Genomic DNA, 17,411 nt, shown 5'->3' with positions numbered 1-17,411 from the left:
TAATTTCTCTAAACGTTGCAAACCGCATTCACATGCCACATTGGACTTTACATCGGCAGATTTCGATCGAGCACGAAAAATCGCGGTAAATATCATACAATATACTGCTAAAAAAAACCTCGAAATGTTTCATTCCGATGAGAAATGATTCCAGCGACGGGATGAACACCTGTGCGACGGATAGCGTAGGAGAGAGAGGTTTGAGAGGAAGTGGAAAGTACAGGGGCAAGAAGTATCAGACAGGTGTTCGGGATTTTCTTCCCTTATACCCACCGTACACAAGTACAGGATACCGAGTCCATTCCGCGGAATGTGCCCTCCCATGCTGCCCGAGTGCAGTGGGAATAAATTCCAAAGCAGCGCTTTCTGCGCAATGGCAGTGCTACCAACCGATAAACGCTGAAAATCTTGCCCGCGAACGCACAGTTCGGATTGTAACAACGCTCGAGAGTTCAACGGGATAATTTTTATCTGGTTCGATCCGAGTTGGTAATTTTTTTTTCCCCAACTTCTAAATTATTAAATTTTCAATTTTTTTTTTTGCAAATATAGGACTCGAAAAAAAAATTTTGTAATTTTTTTCCCCCTCTTGTGGAAGCAGAAATTGTTATTGTGTGCAATTGCAATTTAAAAAGATTGGATTTGAGTTGTAAAAAACAATTTAAAGTTGGAATTATGCCTGCAAGAACGGTAAATATCATTTTTAATTTAAATTTATGAAATTAAGTTGAATTTTTTTATTGCAATTTCGTTGTTTTTATATGCATTGATTTTTATTAGTATTGTTGGCGTTTTTTCAAACTGCATGTGGATATAAATGAAATTTATAAGATAGTATACTTAAAAAAATTTATTGCTATGAAATTTATAAATTTACATGCACTATCGAATATTATAACAATGATTGTTATTGCAAAATAGTAATATTTATGTGCTTATCCTTCAACACCAGAAGATTTTCTTTTTCACTGAAACCTGTTGCGATTATGGTTTAAGTGAATAGTTCAATGCAAAAATATTATTTATATCATCAAAAGTAAACGAATCAATATTGAAAAACTAATGCGTTAATTCATTTGTTATAATTTTTTTCTTCAAATTGAAATTGACTATGATTGAAATTGATTCGCTACAGATTATTTTGCTTTCATTTGAACATTGTGAGGTACTGGGTGACCGAAATGAATTTTTGTCGTAAAACTTGTTCTTGAATTGTGATATTATTGCAACTTACTAACAATTTCTTATGTATCAGAAAGTTTTATTGTTTTGCCATCATCGATTTTTCATCATTCTACAAAGGAAAATTTCTTCTATGCAAATGAAGTAATCGCCACTTCGTATGACATAAAAATTGATTTTAACGATTTTCAGGATTATAGTCGACAGAATAATAGTGAAAAACTCGTTTTAACGAATATTTTTCTAATCCCCCAGATACGTTTACATAGGAACAATGCAAAAACCTAGAACTCCTTTATAACGGAATTTCGTTACAACGAAGTGATTTCTCTGGTGTCTTGGAGTTCGTTATAACGGGATTTGACTGTATTATCACTGTCAATGTAGCATTGCGATTACGAAACTTCAAAAGAGCTTAAAACTGGAATAAGAACAAACTAGAAAGAACTGGGAAAAACTAAAAGAACTAGAACTTGATAAGGATATGAATTAACTCGGTTTATTTGATACTTTAAATTAAATGCAATAAAGAAATCATCAAAATCGTAAATAAGCTAATTAAACAATGTTCTTTCTTCATCGACACGGAGCTTGATGCTTTCAACCATTTTCTTCGATCTATATCGAATAAATAAATTGTAACTTATATTTTACTCATAACTTTGGGAAGTAAAAACGTATATGTGTTGTATATAGAGTAAAAATAAATTATTTTCATTACATTTTTACTATACTAAATATTGATCATTAGTTTCAATTCACAACAAGTTTTAAAAGATTCGTAGATGTGATCTTTTGAAGAAAATTTATTGCAATTTTATAATCGGAACGAATAGATTATGTCATTTCAAATTAAAGCAACAAAAATACTTTCTCTTTTAAATGTATGATAAAGTGCGACTGGAATATATTTTCGTTAAAATAATATTTTAAATGAAAATACGACAGAATTCCAATATTACAATTTTTTTTAAAAATTAAAATATCGTACATAACTAAAAAACAAGTGTAAAATACTTTACTTTAATTGTTCAAATAATTATTGCACTAATTATTCTTCATTCCAATTCTAAAAATGAAAATACGGATATTTTATTGTTTTCGTCTCTTTTTAAATTATGAGAATTTCATTTTAACATGTTTCGGGGTTTTTTTTGTTTTAAAATAAACGAAAAAAAATAATATAGTTGAATTAGAGTAATTTAAATGAAATAATAAAATTCAATGATAAATAAATTAACCAAAAAACGTTCGCTAATTAATGAAATACTTTAGATGAGTCATTACATTTCTTTTTTTAAATGGTCTATAACTTTGATTTATGTAAAAAAAATTATAATTTAATTTTCCTCTCAAATTACCAGAAGGAAAAACATATATATTTAAATAATTTCTTGAGATAAACAAATTATCATTCGTAATCAAATCATCTGTCTCGTGTATATATATATATATTAGAAGCATTCTGCACGATAATTAAATTACCGTCTGTAATCAAATACAATCGACTCATTATTTATCCTGTGATTGATTGCTCACATAGATTTTCTCTTTTGCATCATTTCGTCACGCGAATATTACATTAACAATGTTCAACTATTTATTCATTGTACAAGTAAAACAGAACCAAAATAATACGTTAAGTTTTCCCCCCTCTGTGCTTTCCTCCCAATGTGTTTTTTAAAAGCACTGTTATTTATGCATGTAGTAATTTTATATGATAGAAAAGGCAAATTTCCTTTCAGGGAATTCATTTCATAATGACCTTTACAGAAAATGAATTCCATATTAATGTTTGGTCTATTAAGCGAATTTTTCTGTTATTGTTCTCGTCGAAAACATTATGTTATATACTCAATGCTGCGTATTAAAATTTCATTTCTGTTATAAAAGGGAATTTTCGGGAAGGGATCGGATATTTACTTTTATAGTTCTTAGACGAAAAATCCATGTTTCGATTAGAAAATATTAATTTCAAACAAGTTATCGGAGGGAATAATAACCAGCAAGATTTTATGGGAAGTTTCCGATAAAACAAGCTACGAAACATAGTTAATAAAAACGTTTCTGTGTGTTTTATTAACGTCTATGACTTGAAAATAAGTTATGGTCGAAGATAGGAATTTAGAATTTAACTTTGAATTCTTTTATTATGTTTAATAGAAACTATATAATTTATGATATCAATTTACTTTCAAGAAAACGAACATTTTGGAAAGGTAGGTGTGTGTTTGATTAATTTAATTAAGACTTAAGATTAAATCTAAACACTAAAAAGTTAACAATTACATTCAGATGAATTTTTTTGGGAAATAAATTTACAAATCCACCTTGTTCTAAAATTTCGATTCTTTTTAATTATGTTTCAACTATTTGTTTCTCTAATATTTCTAATTTTGGTGCAATTACTTATACAAACACAAATACAACGCCACAACAGGCAAAATGCCCAACGAGGTGGCTGATAAAAAGATGTCCATCTTATTTTATTTTAAGCTAATTTATTACTAAAAACAAAAGTGGCCCCTTAAATAGAAACGAATCCTTAGTTGTACAAGAACAATACTTGCAATGAACCCAGTAGTTGTATTCCACTTAGGGTGCTTGTATCGAAGTGGGGTTGGACGTCGTGGACCTATTATTTAATATTTCCTGAATTATTTTCATTCCATCTCATTTGCTTGAAATAATTTCTATAATATTGTAAATAGACAAAATTGAAATGATACAGTTTGTAATAACATTAGAAATAACCATATTTTTTGAAATATTCCTCCATATTGGAGACTATTTGAATCTTCATATTGCTTTGAAATATTTTTCTTGTATATGATAATAAATAGCCACATAGTTTGCCTGAAAATAATTTCAATTTATAGTTTTCGTCTGTAAACACGTTATAAATAAAATACAATCAAATCATCATTTATCCTGTGATTGATTGCTCACATAGATTTTCTGTTTTGTATCATTTCGGAACACGAATATTACATTAACAAACTTTAGCTATTTATTTGTTGTACTAGTAAAACAGAACCAAAATATTACAATAAGTATCTTCTCTCTTTTGCTTTCTCAAAAAACTAAATTTTTGTGAGTGTAGTCCAGTAGATTACAATTGCAATTAGGATATCAAACATATATTTGTACATCTCTGAAATTTCTAAATTTCACTCAAACCCATTAATTCCAGGATAATTTTTTTTTTGATGTTCTTATCTTTCTGAGAAAACATACTTATATAAATAAGGGTGGTTAAAAAATTCAAGAATTCTCATCATTTAAGATTTCCCGAAAATTTCAATTTCCCTTTCAAAACATCCAAGAACTGCAATTTTTTCTTCCTTATGAAACATTTATAATTATCATCGTCGAACTACAAATGACAAAGATATGCATTTGTTATTAATTGGAACATGAATGAATAAATCATATTTCTCGGTTACCATAAATTATTTTTTTTAATCTAATAAATCGAAAAGAACCCAAAGTAGTTCAGTGATTGATATTTCTTCAATTTATTTTTGTTATGCAAAATAAGCAACGAGAAATCATTTCGGAGAGAAAATTGATAAATTATTCTTAACGTACTGATGATTTCATGTAATTCAGTCCATAGTTTGAAAATCTCGATTGGACCCGGGATGAAATTACAACTTCGCTATGTAAATTTGAAGTGATTTCATATAGCATATATTTCTATATTTATATTTAATTACATAATTTATATGACTCTAACTCCGTAATTTATATTTCTTCCGATTTGAAAATGAATTTGCCGATCGCGGATATCTTTTCTCTTATAAATAGTATAAGAGAAACTTACCTTATACTTCAAAGTAAACGAAATTAAACTCCTTTGATGTATATTTTTCACGCGATATCAAAGTTCTAATAGCATTTTTTTAGTTTTTTCAAAGATATGCATTTATTCGTTTCACTGAATTCGGATTGCGTAATCACTCAGATTTAATCTAATTGGATGTATGGCATTACAGTTTGAATAGAATCTAAGAAAGAAAAGTTGACTTTTATTTCTGTTTACAGTTTTTTTTTCAGTTATTTAATTTTGTTCATTATTTTTCAGAAATAAATTCAACAAATGAATGAAAAATATGCAAATGCCGGCAAAAAAACTTTGAGGATGTAATAGAACGAAAGAAAAAAAAACTGTGTTTATTTAACTACGCTTGACGGATATTCTTATGCATCGACGCTTTTGATGAAACTTCATTTCGATTCCAATGTTTCAAACAAAAAGTTGACGAGTTTTATCTTGTAATGAACAAATTGTTTTATGTTTTGTTGATCGTTCACCAACTGACATTTTCATTGGGAAATTCATCACTGAAAGTGCCACATCAGTATTATCGCTATAGCCAATCATTGTTCCCGATGATTATTCCCCAATGATTTCCGAGATACCATTTTTGAAGCGAAAAATCTATTCTTTGCTCAAAGATGGGCGAAGAGTCCTTTCTCCTTTGTAGGTGCCTTATGCGTGTCACCCGAGTACACAAATTGTTATTGTATTTTTGGTGTGAGATTTTTAAGCATGCTTTGATCATTTGATCATTTTTGTCGCACCGCGGTAATTTTCTGCACAGGAGGGCTAATTAGACCGGGACCTACAATTTATTGCCGTTTCCGAACGGCAGGCTTGTCTTTTATACTCATCGAGAGGTTGGTGCGTTAACCTCTCGACGGAGGACTCCCCGCGGTAACAATTTTTTCTGCGGTCATGTCGCCGTTTCTGTTGCACCCCTGTATCAGGAAAGTTTTCTGACAAGGACGAACCGGGTATCGAACTCGCGACACCTCTAAACATCTTTTGGTACTTTAGACGATCACCTTATCGACCTGGGCTACCGCGCCTCAAGCGTGCTTTGTGTTAAAAAAAAGTGCTGCTATCGTTCTTCTATATTGGAAGTGGATGTGTATGAACTGATTTTGTTGTTTTAAATACAAAAATATTATGTTGAAGGTCTGCTTTCTCTGCATGGGGAAACTTTTGTAAACGGGGGACCGTGTCACACTCGTGCTTCGAAGACGAAAATCCATAGAGGAAACCATCTTCACCCGACTGCACCGCATATGGGAATTGAATTAGTGTCACCACGATACGAGTCAATCACTATGTACACACACATGACCGCATAGCCGCTGTTATGAGTCACTACTAGGCCGCATATGCAACTCGTATAAACATTCCTCGAGGGAAATATACTTCAACTTTTGGAAAACCGAGACAGGTAGCAATATACCGCATATCTGGTCCGCGAACTAAGAAAGGTTGTAACTGTAACCATCTGCTTACTTACTCACTCACTTGGTCGCCGGCTTACTCACCTAGTCATTCACTCACTCTCTATGTCACTTTATCGATGAACTGCTCGAATGCTTCTAGTATGGAATCGTCATGTTGGTGAATTGCGTCGCTGTTAACCCCTTCGCTTACAAGCGAATTGGCAAGAAAATCGGATGCTCTCTATTTGATGAATCGGCAATTTAAATGTAGTAACCTTGTATCCTAACCTAACTACACGTTAAAAAAAAGTGAAAGAAAAAACACAAATAAAAGAGTAAGATAGTAGAAAAGATAAGGTGATAAGAATGTGTAGGTACAAAGTTTAATTTCTTTTCACCCTCATCCTACCTGTTCTTTTTCATTCTTATAAGAAAGATACATCATATGTGAGGAAAAAAATCACTATTAGGGTATACAAAAAAACCAAAAAAAAGAAAAAAAATTGTAAGGCTGCAACAAAGCTTCGGGATGATCGGGAGAGAGGAAAGAAAACAGTAAACGTGTTTGAATTCGTTCCGCTGACGTCGGTAGTAATATTACATCCTTTGATCGTGAAGTGGTTAATTCTCTCAGCAGTGAATTTATCATATCTGTGTGTGATTCGACTGGCGGTGAATTTTTAAAGCTGAATTTTTTTTTTTTTTTTTCAGTGAATTGTTGGTGATGAATTTTTTGCGCACGATAACACCCTGATGTGCTTTCGGGCTTTTCTCAAAAATTCGACTGATTGTTAGCTTCGTAAGTTCAACAAAAAAAAAAAGTTTTCTGTGACCGATTCTTTTATGTTCTAGTCAGGGAATACGACATTAATGTTTTATTAAGAAATACATCACCGAGGAATAGTACATGCGGAATGATATTAAAGATTAATGAGCTCGAAGATGTGAATACACGATAGGAAAAAAAAAAGATAGAAAAACAAATAAAACTTTTGAAACTTGATGTAAAATTAAAGAACGAGACAGTGTTCGGTCTTTGAATATGCAAGATCATGTTTTAGGGGTTCCTACGTTGTAGATAAATCATACATATTTATGGAAGAAGAAAAATTTTTTTTGGTTCTTATTTACTGGAATAATGGATAGTTCGCGTTTCGGAAAAAAGAATGTGCGTGAAAGAGGCATGAAGGAAATACTAGAAAGGCATCATGTTTCAGTTCATGTTTTGTTTAATATTCCTCGAGTTTTGAGAGAAGTTCATGAATTTTTCCTGCGCAAAAAGCAGACAAAATACATACGGTTTTTTTTTAAAAAGTGCATCGTGCTTCTCCAGAATATGCAACTTGTTTCCTTGATACTGTATATTTCGAGTGCGGTTACATATGAGGTGTTGCAGATTCACAGGCCCCCCAGCCGACAGAATGCCCAACGAGGCGGCTGAAAAAAGATGCCCATGAAAAATATTGATATCGAATGTATATCTAAACCAGTGTTTTCCAAAGTGGGCGATGGAATGGTCCAGGAGGGTGATAGAAGCTATGGATTTAACATAGGATCCTATGGGTTCACTTGAGTTTTGGGCCGATGAGAGGAAAATAATTGTTGATGATGGGGGCGATGGAACGAAAAGTTTGAGAAAATAGGATCTAAACTACACTGCTGGCCACCGTAAATGCAACACCCTGAAGGAAGCATGCAAATAATATGAAATTTACAACATGCATTAGAGGAGGTGAGATATGCAAATGATTAGAATTTCAGCGCAGACGCACATCACGCGCGCATGTGGCGCCACTTCAAAGCGCTATTTAAATCTTGGAGATTTCGACGATTTTCGTACGGCAATTGTGTTTTTCTTGTGATTTTTTCAAAAAAACGATCAATTATGCCTCGTAGAAAACAGCGATCATCTTTTGATCAAGTATCCGAGTTCGACAGAGGAAAGATAGTGGCCTACCGAGATTGTGGATTATCTTTCAGGGAAATCGGTAGTCGTGTTGGACGAAACCAAACAACTGTAATGCGGATATGTGATCGTTGGATGCAGGAGGGTACGACGGACCGACGTGTTCGATCGCATTCACCTCAGTGCACCACTTCACGTGATGACAGGCGTATTGTGCGTATGGCAGTGACGGATCGCTCAGCCACATCACGAACCATAGCACAGCACATTCAGTCTGTACCGCATCATCCAGTGTCTGCACGTACCATTCGACGCCGTTTACAGCAGAGTGGTCTGTCCGCAAGACATCCATTGCTTCGTCTACCCTTGACGCAGAACCACAGACGTCTCCGCCGCCAATGCTGCGATGAAAGAAGGATGTGGACGGCACAATGGAATGAAATTGTCTTTATTGACGAGTCACGCTTCTGTCTGCAACACCACGATGGTCGGATTCGAGTCTGGAGACACCGTGGAGAGAGGATGCTGAACAGCTGCATTATGCACCGCCACACTGGTCCTGCACCGGGTATTATGGTATGGGGCGGTATTGGATATCACTCTCGCACTCCTCTAGTACGCATTGCCGGTACTTTAAAAAGCCAGCGCTACATCTCCGAGGTGTTGGAGCCAGTTGTCTTTCCTTACCTTCAGGGCTTGCCCACAGCCATATTTCAACAGGATAATGCGCGACCACACTTGGCACGCATTGTCCAAAGGTTCTTCGTCAATCGCCAGATTGAATTGCTTCCCTGGCCAGCTCGCTCTCCGGATCTTTCGCCGATACAAAACATGTGGTCCATGGTTGCTCAACGATTGACCCAGATTACATCCCCAGCTGCCACACCAGATCAACTTTGGCAACGCGTGGAAGCTGCTTAGTCTGCTGTACCCCAAGAACACATCCAAAGTCTCTTTGAATCAATGCCGAGGCGTGTGGCAGCGGTGATCTCCAACAATGGCGGCTACTCTGGCTACTGATTTTGGCAGGAACCACACTTCACAGAAGTCTATAAATTTAATCATTTGATACTTGGTCAACATGTTATCTACAAAATAAATATTGTTGCGATATCTCTTGTCTTTCTTGGTGTTGCAATTTGGGTGGCCAGCAGTGTATATCAAAAATGCAGCAACCCATTAAAAGCAATTAAAAACTAATAATTATGATAAAATATTAATACCCTGCTCATAAAAGATTTTGGTTGCCTGACCTAAGTATATGTAGCTTTTGTATTTTATCAACCCCAACATGTTTATCGTATTTCTTTCTACACGTGTCAATCGTGTTAGAATTCATGACCCCAGGGTTAAGCTATTCCATTTCTTGAGAACCCTATTAGAGAAAAACTCCCTGCGGCACCACAGCCTAGAATTGTCGCTTAATTGATACTGATGTCCCTTTGTTGAAGAAGTTGATTGACGATGTAACTATAGTCCCTTTTATCCATCCCGTTGAAAATTTTATACACTCCAATCATATCCCCACCCCCGACATCTGCGCTCTTCCAATGTGAACATTTTCAAGAAAATCAAGTCTTTCTTCTTAGAATAAGCTTCGTGTGCCATCAAGAGCACACGTGGCTCTTCTCTGCCCACTCCCCCCCCCCTATTCGATCAAGTTAATGTCCCCTGAGAGAGAGAGATCATTTTTTGACCGACACTGCACAATGTGCAGAAAAACCTAAGCCGCTCATCAATAAGAATACCCAGATCGGTGATCCTTGTATGATCCGGAATAGTAGTAACACCATTCAACCAGCACCTCCTAGAGATAGAAGGCTTCCGCACGCTGCCCGTGGCGTCACACGAGTCACTCCGAATATTCAGCGAAAAAAAAATCCGCTGCACGTGGTATTATCATAGTTGCGCGGAAAAGAAACGATCGGGCACATAGTTGGTGACTTCTACGGCCCACATCAAATTACCGAGCGGAATTTGTGAGCCAATCCGGAAGATTCTACCCAAAATAAGAAGAAACGAAATAGGAGGTGTTTTTTTTTCTTTGTGGTTCAAACTTGGTAAGTAGTCTTACCGGACTATACTCTCATGACATTCAGATGAACTTGGTAAACGTACTGAGGCTTTCTATCTCTAAGAGGTGCTGATTCAACTCGAAAGTGAAACGTGGGTTGTTTGAACCAAAATGAGCGACCATGCATATATCAACACTAAAAGACATGCTCCATTCATTTGCCCACGCTGCAATCCTGCTGCTTTGATTCAAGAGATACTAACCCCCGTTATAATATTGCTAGAGCTTTAGAAATGGAAAAGATTGCATGTCAGCAAACTTTTTAATTTTTTAGTGGTCCCGAATCATTTTTCCAAAAATCTATTAATATTTTGCTGGTCCGCAAATTATTGCTTATTCAATTTTTTTCTAGGCTGCAAATTATTTTTCCTATTTATTTTGTTTTCTTCTGCCGTTCCGCAAATTTTGTCTTCTACAGTGGAACCTCTCATAACGGACAACTCCCGTTAACGAACACTAATGATGCTTCTTCTACTTCAACAATGACAAACGCAAGAATGCACGAGGAAATAATGACCCTTTTCGAGTTCGACTATGATTACTGAAATAATGCCTTAGTAAATATGGTCTTGAGAATTATTAAACCAATGAAATATTTCAATCATTGATTTTAGGTGTTACAATGACTAGCAAAATAATATTCCATTATATATAAGCTAAGTTGTGGACATTTTTATCTCTGTTGTCTTTTCTTAGTTCCAATCGATTTAGTACGTTCCGGAAGTATCTATCTATGGAACGTTTAACGACAAAGTGTTTATCAATGAAGCTCTTGCAGAAGGAATATAAGTTTATCAAACACTTATGTTCATGTTCACACACACGTGTGTCTATCAACCTTGCTAAACAAGAAGTATATATCAATCAGACTATTATTGCTTAACTGCATATGCACGCCATAAACGTTCTCCTGTGGACTTCCCAACGAATTGGTACACGTCGAAATGTATGTTCTGATTAGACTGACCATATTTCTTCGAAGAGAAATATGGGTCATTGGGATTCCAAATATGGGAAAATACTGGACATCGCCTGTTATCGCCAAGAATGACACCAAAAGTGAACAAAGTTGCCAAATATTGCTGAAATTACGGAAAAACTGCTATGGTGGGAAAGGAAGCATTACTGCAAATTGCAGTAGATTAAAATGAATTCCACGAAATAAAACGTAATGTATAAAACGTAATAAACGTAATGTTTATAAAGGTGGGAGATTATTATCCTTAATATCTATAGTTGTAATTAGCATAATATAATTTGAGATGAAAAATAATTTCAATCTTTGACTTCAATAAAGGATATAAATCCAAGTAGGCGTCATATAAAAAACGGGAAAAACCGGGACACTTTTGCCAAAAAGTCGGGACGGCCAGAAAAAGAACAAAAAAAACCCTGACTGTTCCGGGAAATATGGGATGTATGGTCACCCAACCACCCTGTAAGTGTGGCTCTTACGTATTAATATTGCTAGAGTTATGCTTATTTCACGGTATACTACTTTACCGCTCATCAACTCCGGTTATGTCGCCATAGGGCAATTTCCAACCAGTGGAGTTTCATGCTACACTGGTGATGCCATCTGTCTCACTTATTTACAGCGAAATTGGTGGATATATGAATTTTCATGTTAGTTAGGAATGTAACAAAAGCATTGAAAAATGTAAGAAAAAATTTATGTGTAAAAACAACTGTAAATACGATGTTAAGTGTATAAGTAATTTTTTCCCCAATTTGTTATAAGTTAAAAAACTATTAAGATAAAATTTAATGAAATTAAAATGAAATTTAAAAAAAATTCATTATTCGAGCTTGCGTGGTATAGTTAGAGTACTTCGTTGTGCATGCGGTTACATTATATTGAAAACTTAGGAGCATGGAGAGAAAAGAAACAGAATTCAACCTCCGGTGATTCTGACGGCAAGTACTGTGGAACCTCCCTCTAACGGGCACCTCCCGTTAACGGACCCTTTTCCTGATTCCCGTGAAATACGACTTTAATGTACAGGGTGTTTCGAAAAGAATCATCCGATTTGAAAAATCGTAACTATCCAGCTTTTAATGCGTTTTGATCGAATAATGTATAGGTACAAAGAAGGAAATCTCGACTTTTACGCAGTTGCCAATAGGTAGCGCTAACGCTCTTTCTTCGGCCGCCACTTCAGTGTTTGTCAAGGTCGGCTTTTCCCACAGTTAGAAACCGATTCGAATGACTTCATTTTCCAGCAGGACGGGGCACCACCACAATGGAGATTGGAAGTTCGAGAATTTTTGAATAATATCGCATTCCTAAACGATGGATCGGCTGTACGGAACCTGACGATTTAGGTAAACATCATTGGCCTCCAAGATCGCCGGACATCACAGTGTGCAATTTCTTCTTGTGGGTGTTTGTAAGAGACTGCGTTTACGTGCCTACCTTTCCAGCTAAATTAGCCGAACGGAAGGTACGCATAACAGCAGCAGTGGATGCAAACATGCTCGTAAAAGTTTGGAGCGAATTTAACTACCGTATAGACAAATGCCGTGCATCGCAAGGTGGACATATTTAGCACCTTTAATTTGGTTTGTAAAAAAAACTCTTTGTGATTAGCCATGTAATATAAAATTAATCTTAAGTGTGTATGTGTTCAATTTTTTTCGTAATACGTATACGCATTTCAAATCGAATGATTCTTTTTGAAACACCCTGTATTTCACTCCACGTTAAGCGGACACTCTCGATAAGGTACAGTGAAATAAAGCAAATTCTATTTTGTTTTCAAATACAAATACAAATACAAATACAACGCCACAACAGGCAAAATGCCCAACGAGGTGGCTGATAAAAAGATGCCCATAAAAATATGGATGTCATATGTTTCAAAAATACAGCAACCCCATTAAAAATGCAATTAACACAAATTATAAACAATATATACACATGATAAAATATTATACAATGCCCATAAAGAATACTTATGGTTGTCTTATTCTAAGAATGGATAGAGCTTCTCGATTTACCCCAACATGTTTATCGTATTTCTTTTTAAACGTGTCAATTGTGTTACAATTTACTACCTCCGGGGGTAAGCTATTCCATTTATTAACAACCCTATTGGAGAAAAATTCCCTGCGACACCATAACCTTGCATTGTCCCTCACCAATCGATACTGGTGTCCCCTTGTAAAAGCAGTCGATTGGCGGTGTACTAAAAGTTCATGGTCCATCCTATCCATCCCATTGAAAATTTTGAACACTTCGATCATATCTCCTCGACACCTGCGTTCATCCAATGTAAACATATTCAAAAAATGAAGTCTCTCTTCATACATCAAGCCCCGTGTGCCAATAAGGACACGCGTAGCTCTTCTCTGCACCCCTTCAACCAAGTCTATGTCCCTCTGTAGGTATGGTCTCCAAAACCTTACAGCATACTCCAGTCCAGGACGAACTAAGCCTCGAAAAAGCGGAAGAATGACTTTAGGAGAACGCGAAGAGACCTTCTTGAAAATGAGACCAAGCATTCTATTCGATTTTTTGACAACCGCTGAACAATGTTCAGAAAACCTAAGTCGCTCGTCAATGAGAATTCCCAAATCGGTGACTCTAGTTGCATCCAGGATAGTGACACCATTCAACTCGTAAGAGAACCGTGGGTTGTTCGAACCAAAATGAGCGACCATGCACTTATCAACGCTAAACGTCATGCTCCATTCATTTGCCCATGCTGCAATCTTGTTTAAGTTGGTCTGGAGCAACTCCCTATCGCTTTCATTCCCGATTACCCCCATTAGCTTCACATCATCTGCAAATTTGCTAGTAATTCCATCGATACCCTGATCGAGTTTATCGATAAAAAGTGAAAAAAGTATGGGGCCAAGGACACTTCCCTGAGGAACTGCACTTGTGACGTCTGTCCAACCAGAGAATTCCCCGTTCACCATGACTCGTTTCAGACCCTAATTGATTAATTTTTTAGTCATAAACCTATAATTCGTCATATTAAACGGTGATTATATTTCATCCCAAGCTCGTATTGGCAAATATGATAAATCGTCAATTAATTACTTGATTACTTTAACAATTATGGCCCAGGATGACGATTCCGAATGGTACAATGTTGGTTTTATTTACACATGTTGATGCGAGTGAAAAAAACCCAACATTACAATACTGATAATATGTTTTTATCTTTTTCACGCTTAATTTGATTTTATTTTTATTGCAAAATGCATTTTGTGCACGCATCATGTACGGAAAAAATAATTAATTGGTTTAATGAAGAGAAAAAAAGTTATAAATTTTCTTTTCATATTTATCATACTTTCGAACTTTATTTGCGGAATTATGCATAATCGCCGGGGAAAGTGATGAATGTGGTGAAATTTATTCAGACTTTGTTTATCGAAACGATTGATGATTATGCAAAACCACCGGTGCATCACTTTTACACACGCACAGTTACAGGATGTCCTGTAAGTGCTGCCACGAACTTTATCTGATCAACCAACCGTTGTAGAGGTATGATTAAAATGTAAAAAATGCTCAAAACGTGTTAAAAAATTACCGTGTACCAGTTTTGAGAGTGAAAATACAGTGTATGGCAGAATAGAACAATCTAAATTTTCATGCTGTTCCCCCCCCCCCGCTCTAACTTTCAATTAGAAAATTGTTGCCCTGTATCTCCTGATGCCAAAAAAACCCCATGTTTCTAAGTGCAATATTGACAGAGGAATTCAAAAAACGGAAGAAATTTGGGAAAGAACAGCGTTAAAAGCGGGTGAAACGGGTTTCCCGTACTTAACCCAGTTCTTTCCCAAATTTCCTAAGTTTTCCGAATTCGAGAATATCTCTGTGAATATTGCACTTCGAAACATGGAATTTGTCTTTGTTGGCATCCTGAGAGAGAGGGTAACAACTTTGTAATTGGAAGTTAGACCACCGGGGGAACGTACAAAAATTTAGATTTATTTTATTTTGTTACTCACTGTTTTTTCACTCTCAAAACTTGTACAGGGTAATTTTTTAACGCCTTTTCAGCATTTTTTCAACTGGAATCATACTTCTTTGACGAACGGTTGATGAGATAAAGGTACTTACAGTACACCCTGTATGCATTTTAACATTAAATTGCATGGGAACCTATCACGACCGATGAAAACGTCGTATAAACGCGGTTGCGCTGTACATCGTACTTCCCCGGTTAGCGGACAAAATGTTTGGTCCCATGGGCCCGTTATCGAGAGGTTCTACTGCATTTATTTACTTTTTCCAGGTCGCAAAAATTATTTGTCCTATTTATTCTCAAATTATTTATCTCATTTCCACCGGTCCGCGAAATTGTACTCTCAGAGCGATTCAGCCAACCGACTGAACAATAAAATCGCCAGCATCTTTCTACTAATCGGGAGGATTTTCTTACCATGTCCAGCCGTTCGGAAACGACGTTAGACAGTAAGTTCCGGTCAAGTAAGCCCTGGCAGTGAAAGGTGGCCATATTCTGTCACTCACTAGAAAAGAAAAAAGTCTAATGAAGTCGCCACATATCTCGTTTGTATGTTGGAGACAGCTTAAGAATATGAAGAGGGGATAGCGAATGTGTCACTTTCCTGTGTCCATCCTTTGGGTTTGCGGAAAATTCGCCGCCAACAATTCATCGCTAGGAAGATTCACCACTAAGAAAATTTACGATTCGGGATTCATCGGCGGAAAATGCACCGACTAACAATGCACCGACAACAGTTGGATACGAGTCAGTGAGCCAGTAGGTGAGAGAGGAATGGCCGCGTGTGTGTGCGAGTAAATTATAAACAGTAGTTATATATATATATATAACTGGATATATATATATATAGTGAGTGAAAGAGTGGTCAGTATTGGTGAGTGAGCAAACTAGTGTGAGATCTAGCGATGCAGGAAGTGACCGAGTGAGTGAGTGGGTGAACTAGTGAGTGAGTGAGTGGGTGAACTAGTGAGTGAGTGAGTGGGTGAACTAGTGAGTGAGTGTCATGGGGAGCGAGCCAGTGGTAGATTGAGTGAGATAGTGAGTAAGTGAACGACCTGGTGATGGAGTGCGTGTGGCAGAGTGGACGAGGAACCTATTCAGTGAGTGAGCGAGTGACAGAGTGAACGACATCGTGTTTGGGTATATAACGGAACGACCTAGTGAGTAAGTGAATGGCCTAGGGAGTGAAATGAGCGTTCACGTGAGTGTCCGGCCTACTGAGAGAGTGATCGAGCTACATAGTGAGTGACATATGAAGTAAGTGAGTGACCTGGTGAGCAAGTGAGTGACCTGGTGAGCAAGTGAGTAACCTAGGGAGTAAGTGAGTGAGTGACATAATGAGGAACCTAGTGAGTGAGTGACATAATGAGGAACCTAGTGAGTGAGTGATATAATGAATAACTTAGGGAGTAAGTGAGTGACCTAGTGAATGATTGACATAATGAGGAACCTAGTGAGTGAGTGACATAATGAGGAACCTAATAAGTGAGTGGCATAATGACGAACCCAGTGAGTGATTATCATAATGAGGAACCTAGTGAATGAGTTGTACAATGAGAAACCTAGTGAGTGAGTGGCATAATGAGGAACCTAATGAGTGAGTGGCATAATGAGGAATCTAATGAGTGAGTGACATAATGAGGGAGTGAGTGATATAATGAGGAACTTGGTGAGTGAGTGACAGACATGATGAGGAACCGAGTTAGTTAGTGATATAATGAGGAACCTAGTGAGTGAGTGATAGAATGAGTTACTTAGTAATTGAGTGAGTGACCTTGTGAGTGAGTGAGTGACCTTGTGAGTGAGTGAGCGAGAGCGAAATAGCTCTAGTGACATATCAGTTTCGATTATTCATTCACTCGTTAATTCACTCATGTCGAACTGATGTCGACGAATTGCTGGTTGGGAAATTGTCTTGGCGGTGAATCGTTGTCTGTGAATTTTCCGGATACGTATTAGAAGCCCCTCGGAATAGTGATTACAAGTAGAATGTGCGAAGATGAGCGATATAAATCCA

General features: G+C 36.4%; 1 protein-coding gene across 1 annotated transcript in view; it reads left to right on the top strand.

The window, feature by feature from the left end:
- Positions 1 to 448: 448 nt before the first annotated feature.
- The window catches only part of Trpm (transient receptor potential cation channel, subfamily M), a 343,617-nt gene continuing 326,654 nt past the window's right edge, over positions 449 to 17,411 (top strand). The window contains exon 1 of the mRNA XM_089247633.1: positions 449 to 690. Within this exon, the coding sequence (XP_089103759.1) occupies positions 676 to 690 (15 nt within the window). The 5' untranslated portion in view covers positions 449 to 675. The remainder of the gene's footprint in view (positions 691 to 17,411) is intronic.

The sequence above is a fragment of the Pholcus phalangioides genome, unplaced genomic scaffold, assembly GCF_987345545.1.
Source record: "Pholcus phalangioides strain wild (caught in Gottingen) unplaced genomic scaffold, Ppha-v1.0 ptg000018l_1, whole genome shotgun sequence".
In the NCBI taxonomy this organism is placed as follows: Eukaryota; Metazoa; Arthropoda; class Arachnida; order Araneae; family Pholcidae; genus Pholcus; species Pholcus phalangioides.
The sequence above is the reverse complement of the archived record's forward strand: the minus strand, read 5'-3'. Positions and strand labels throughout refer to the sequence as shown.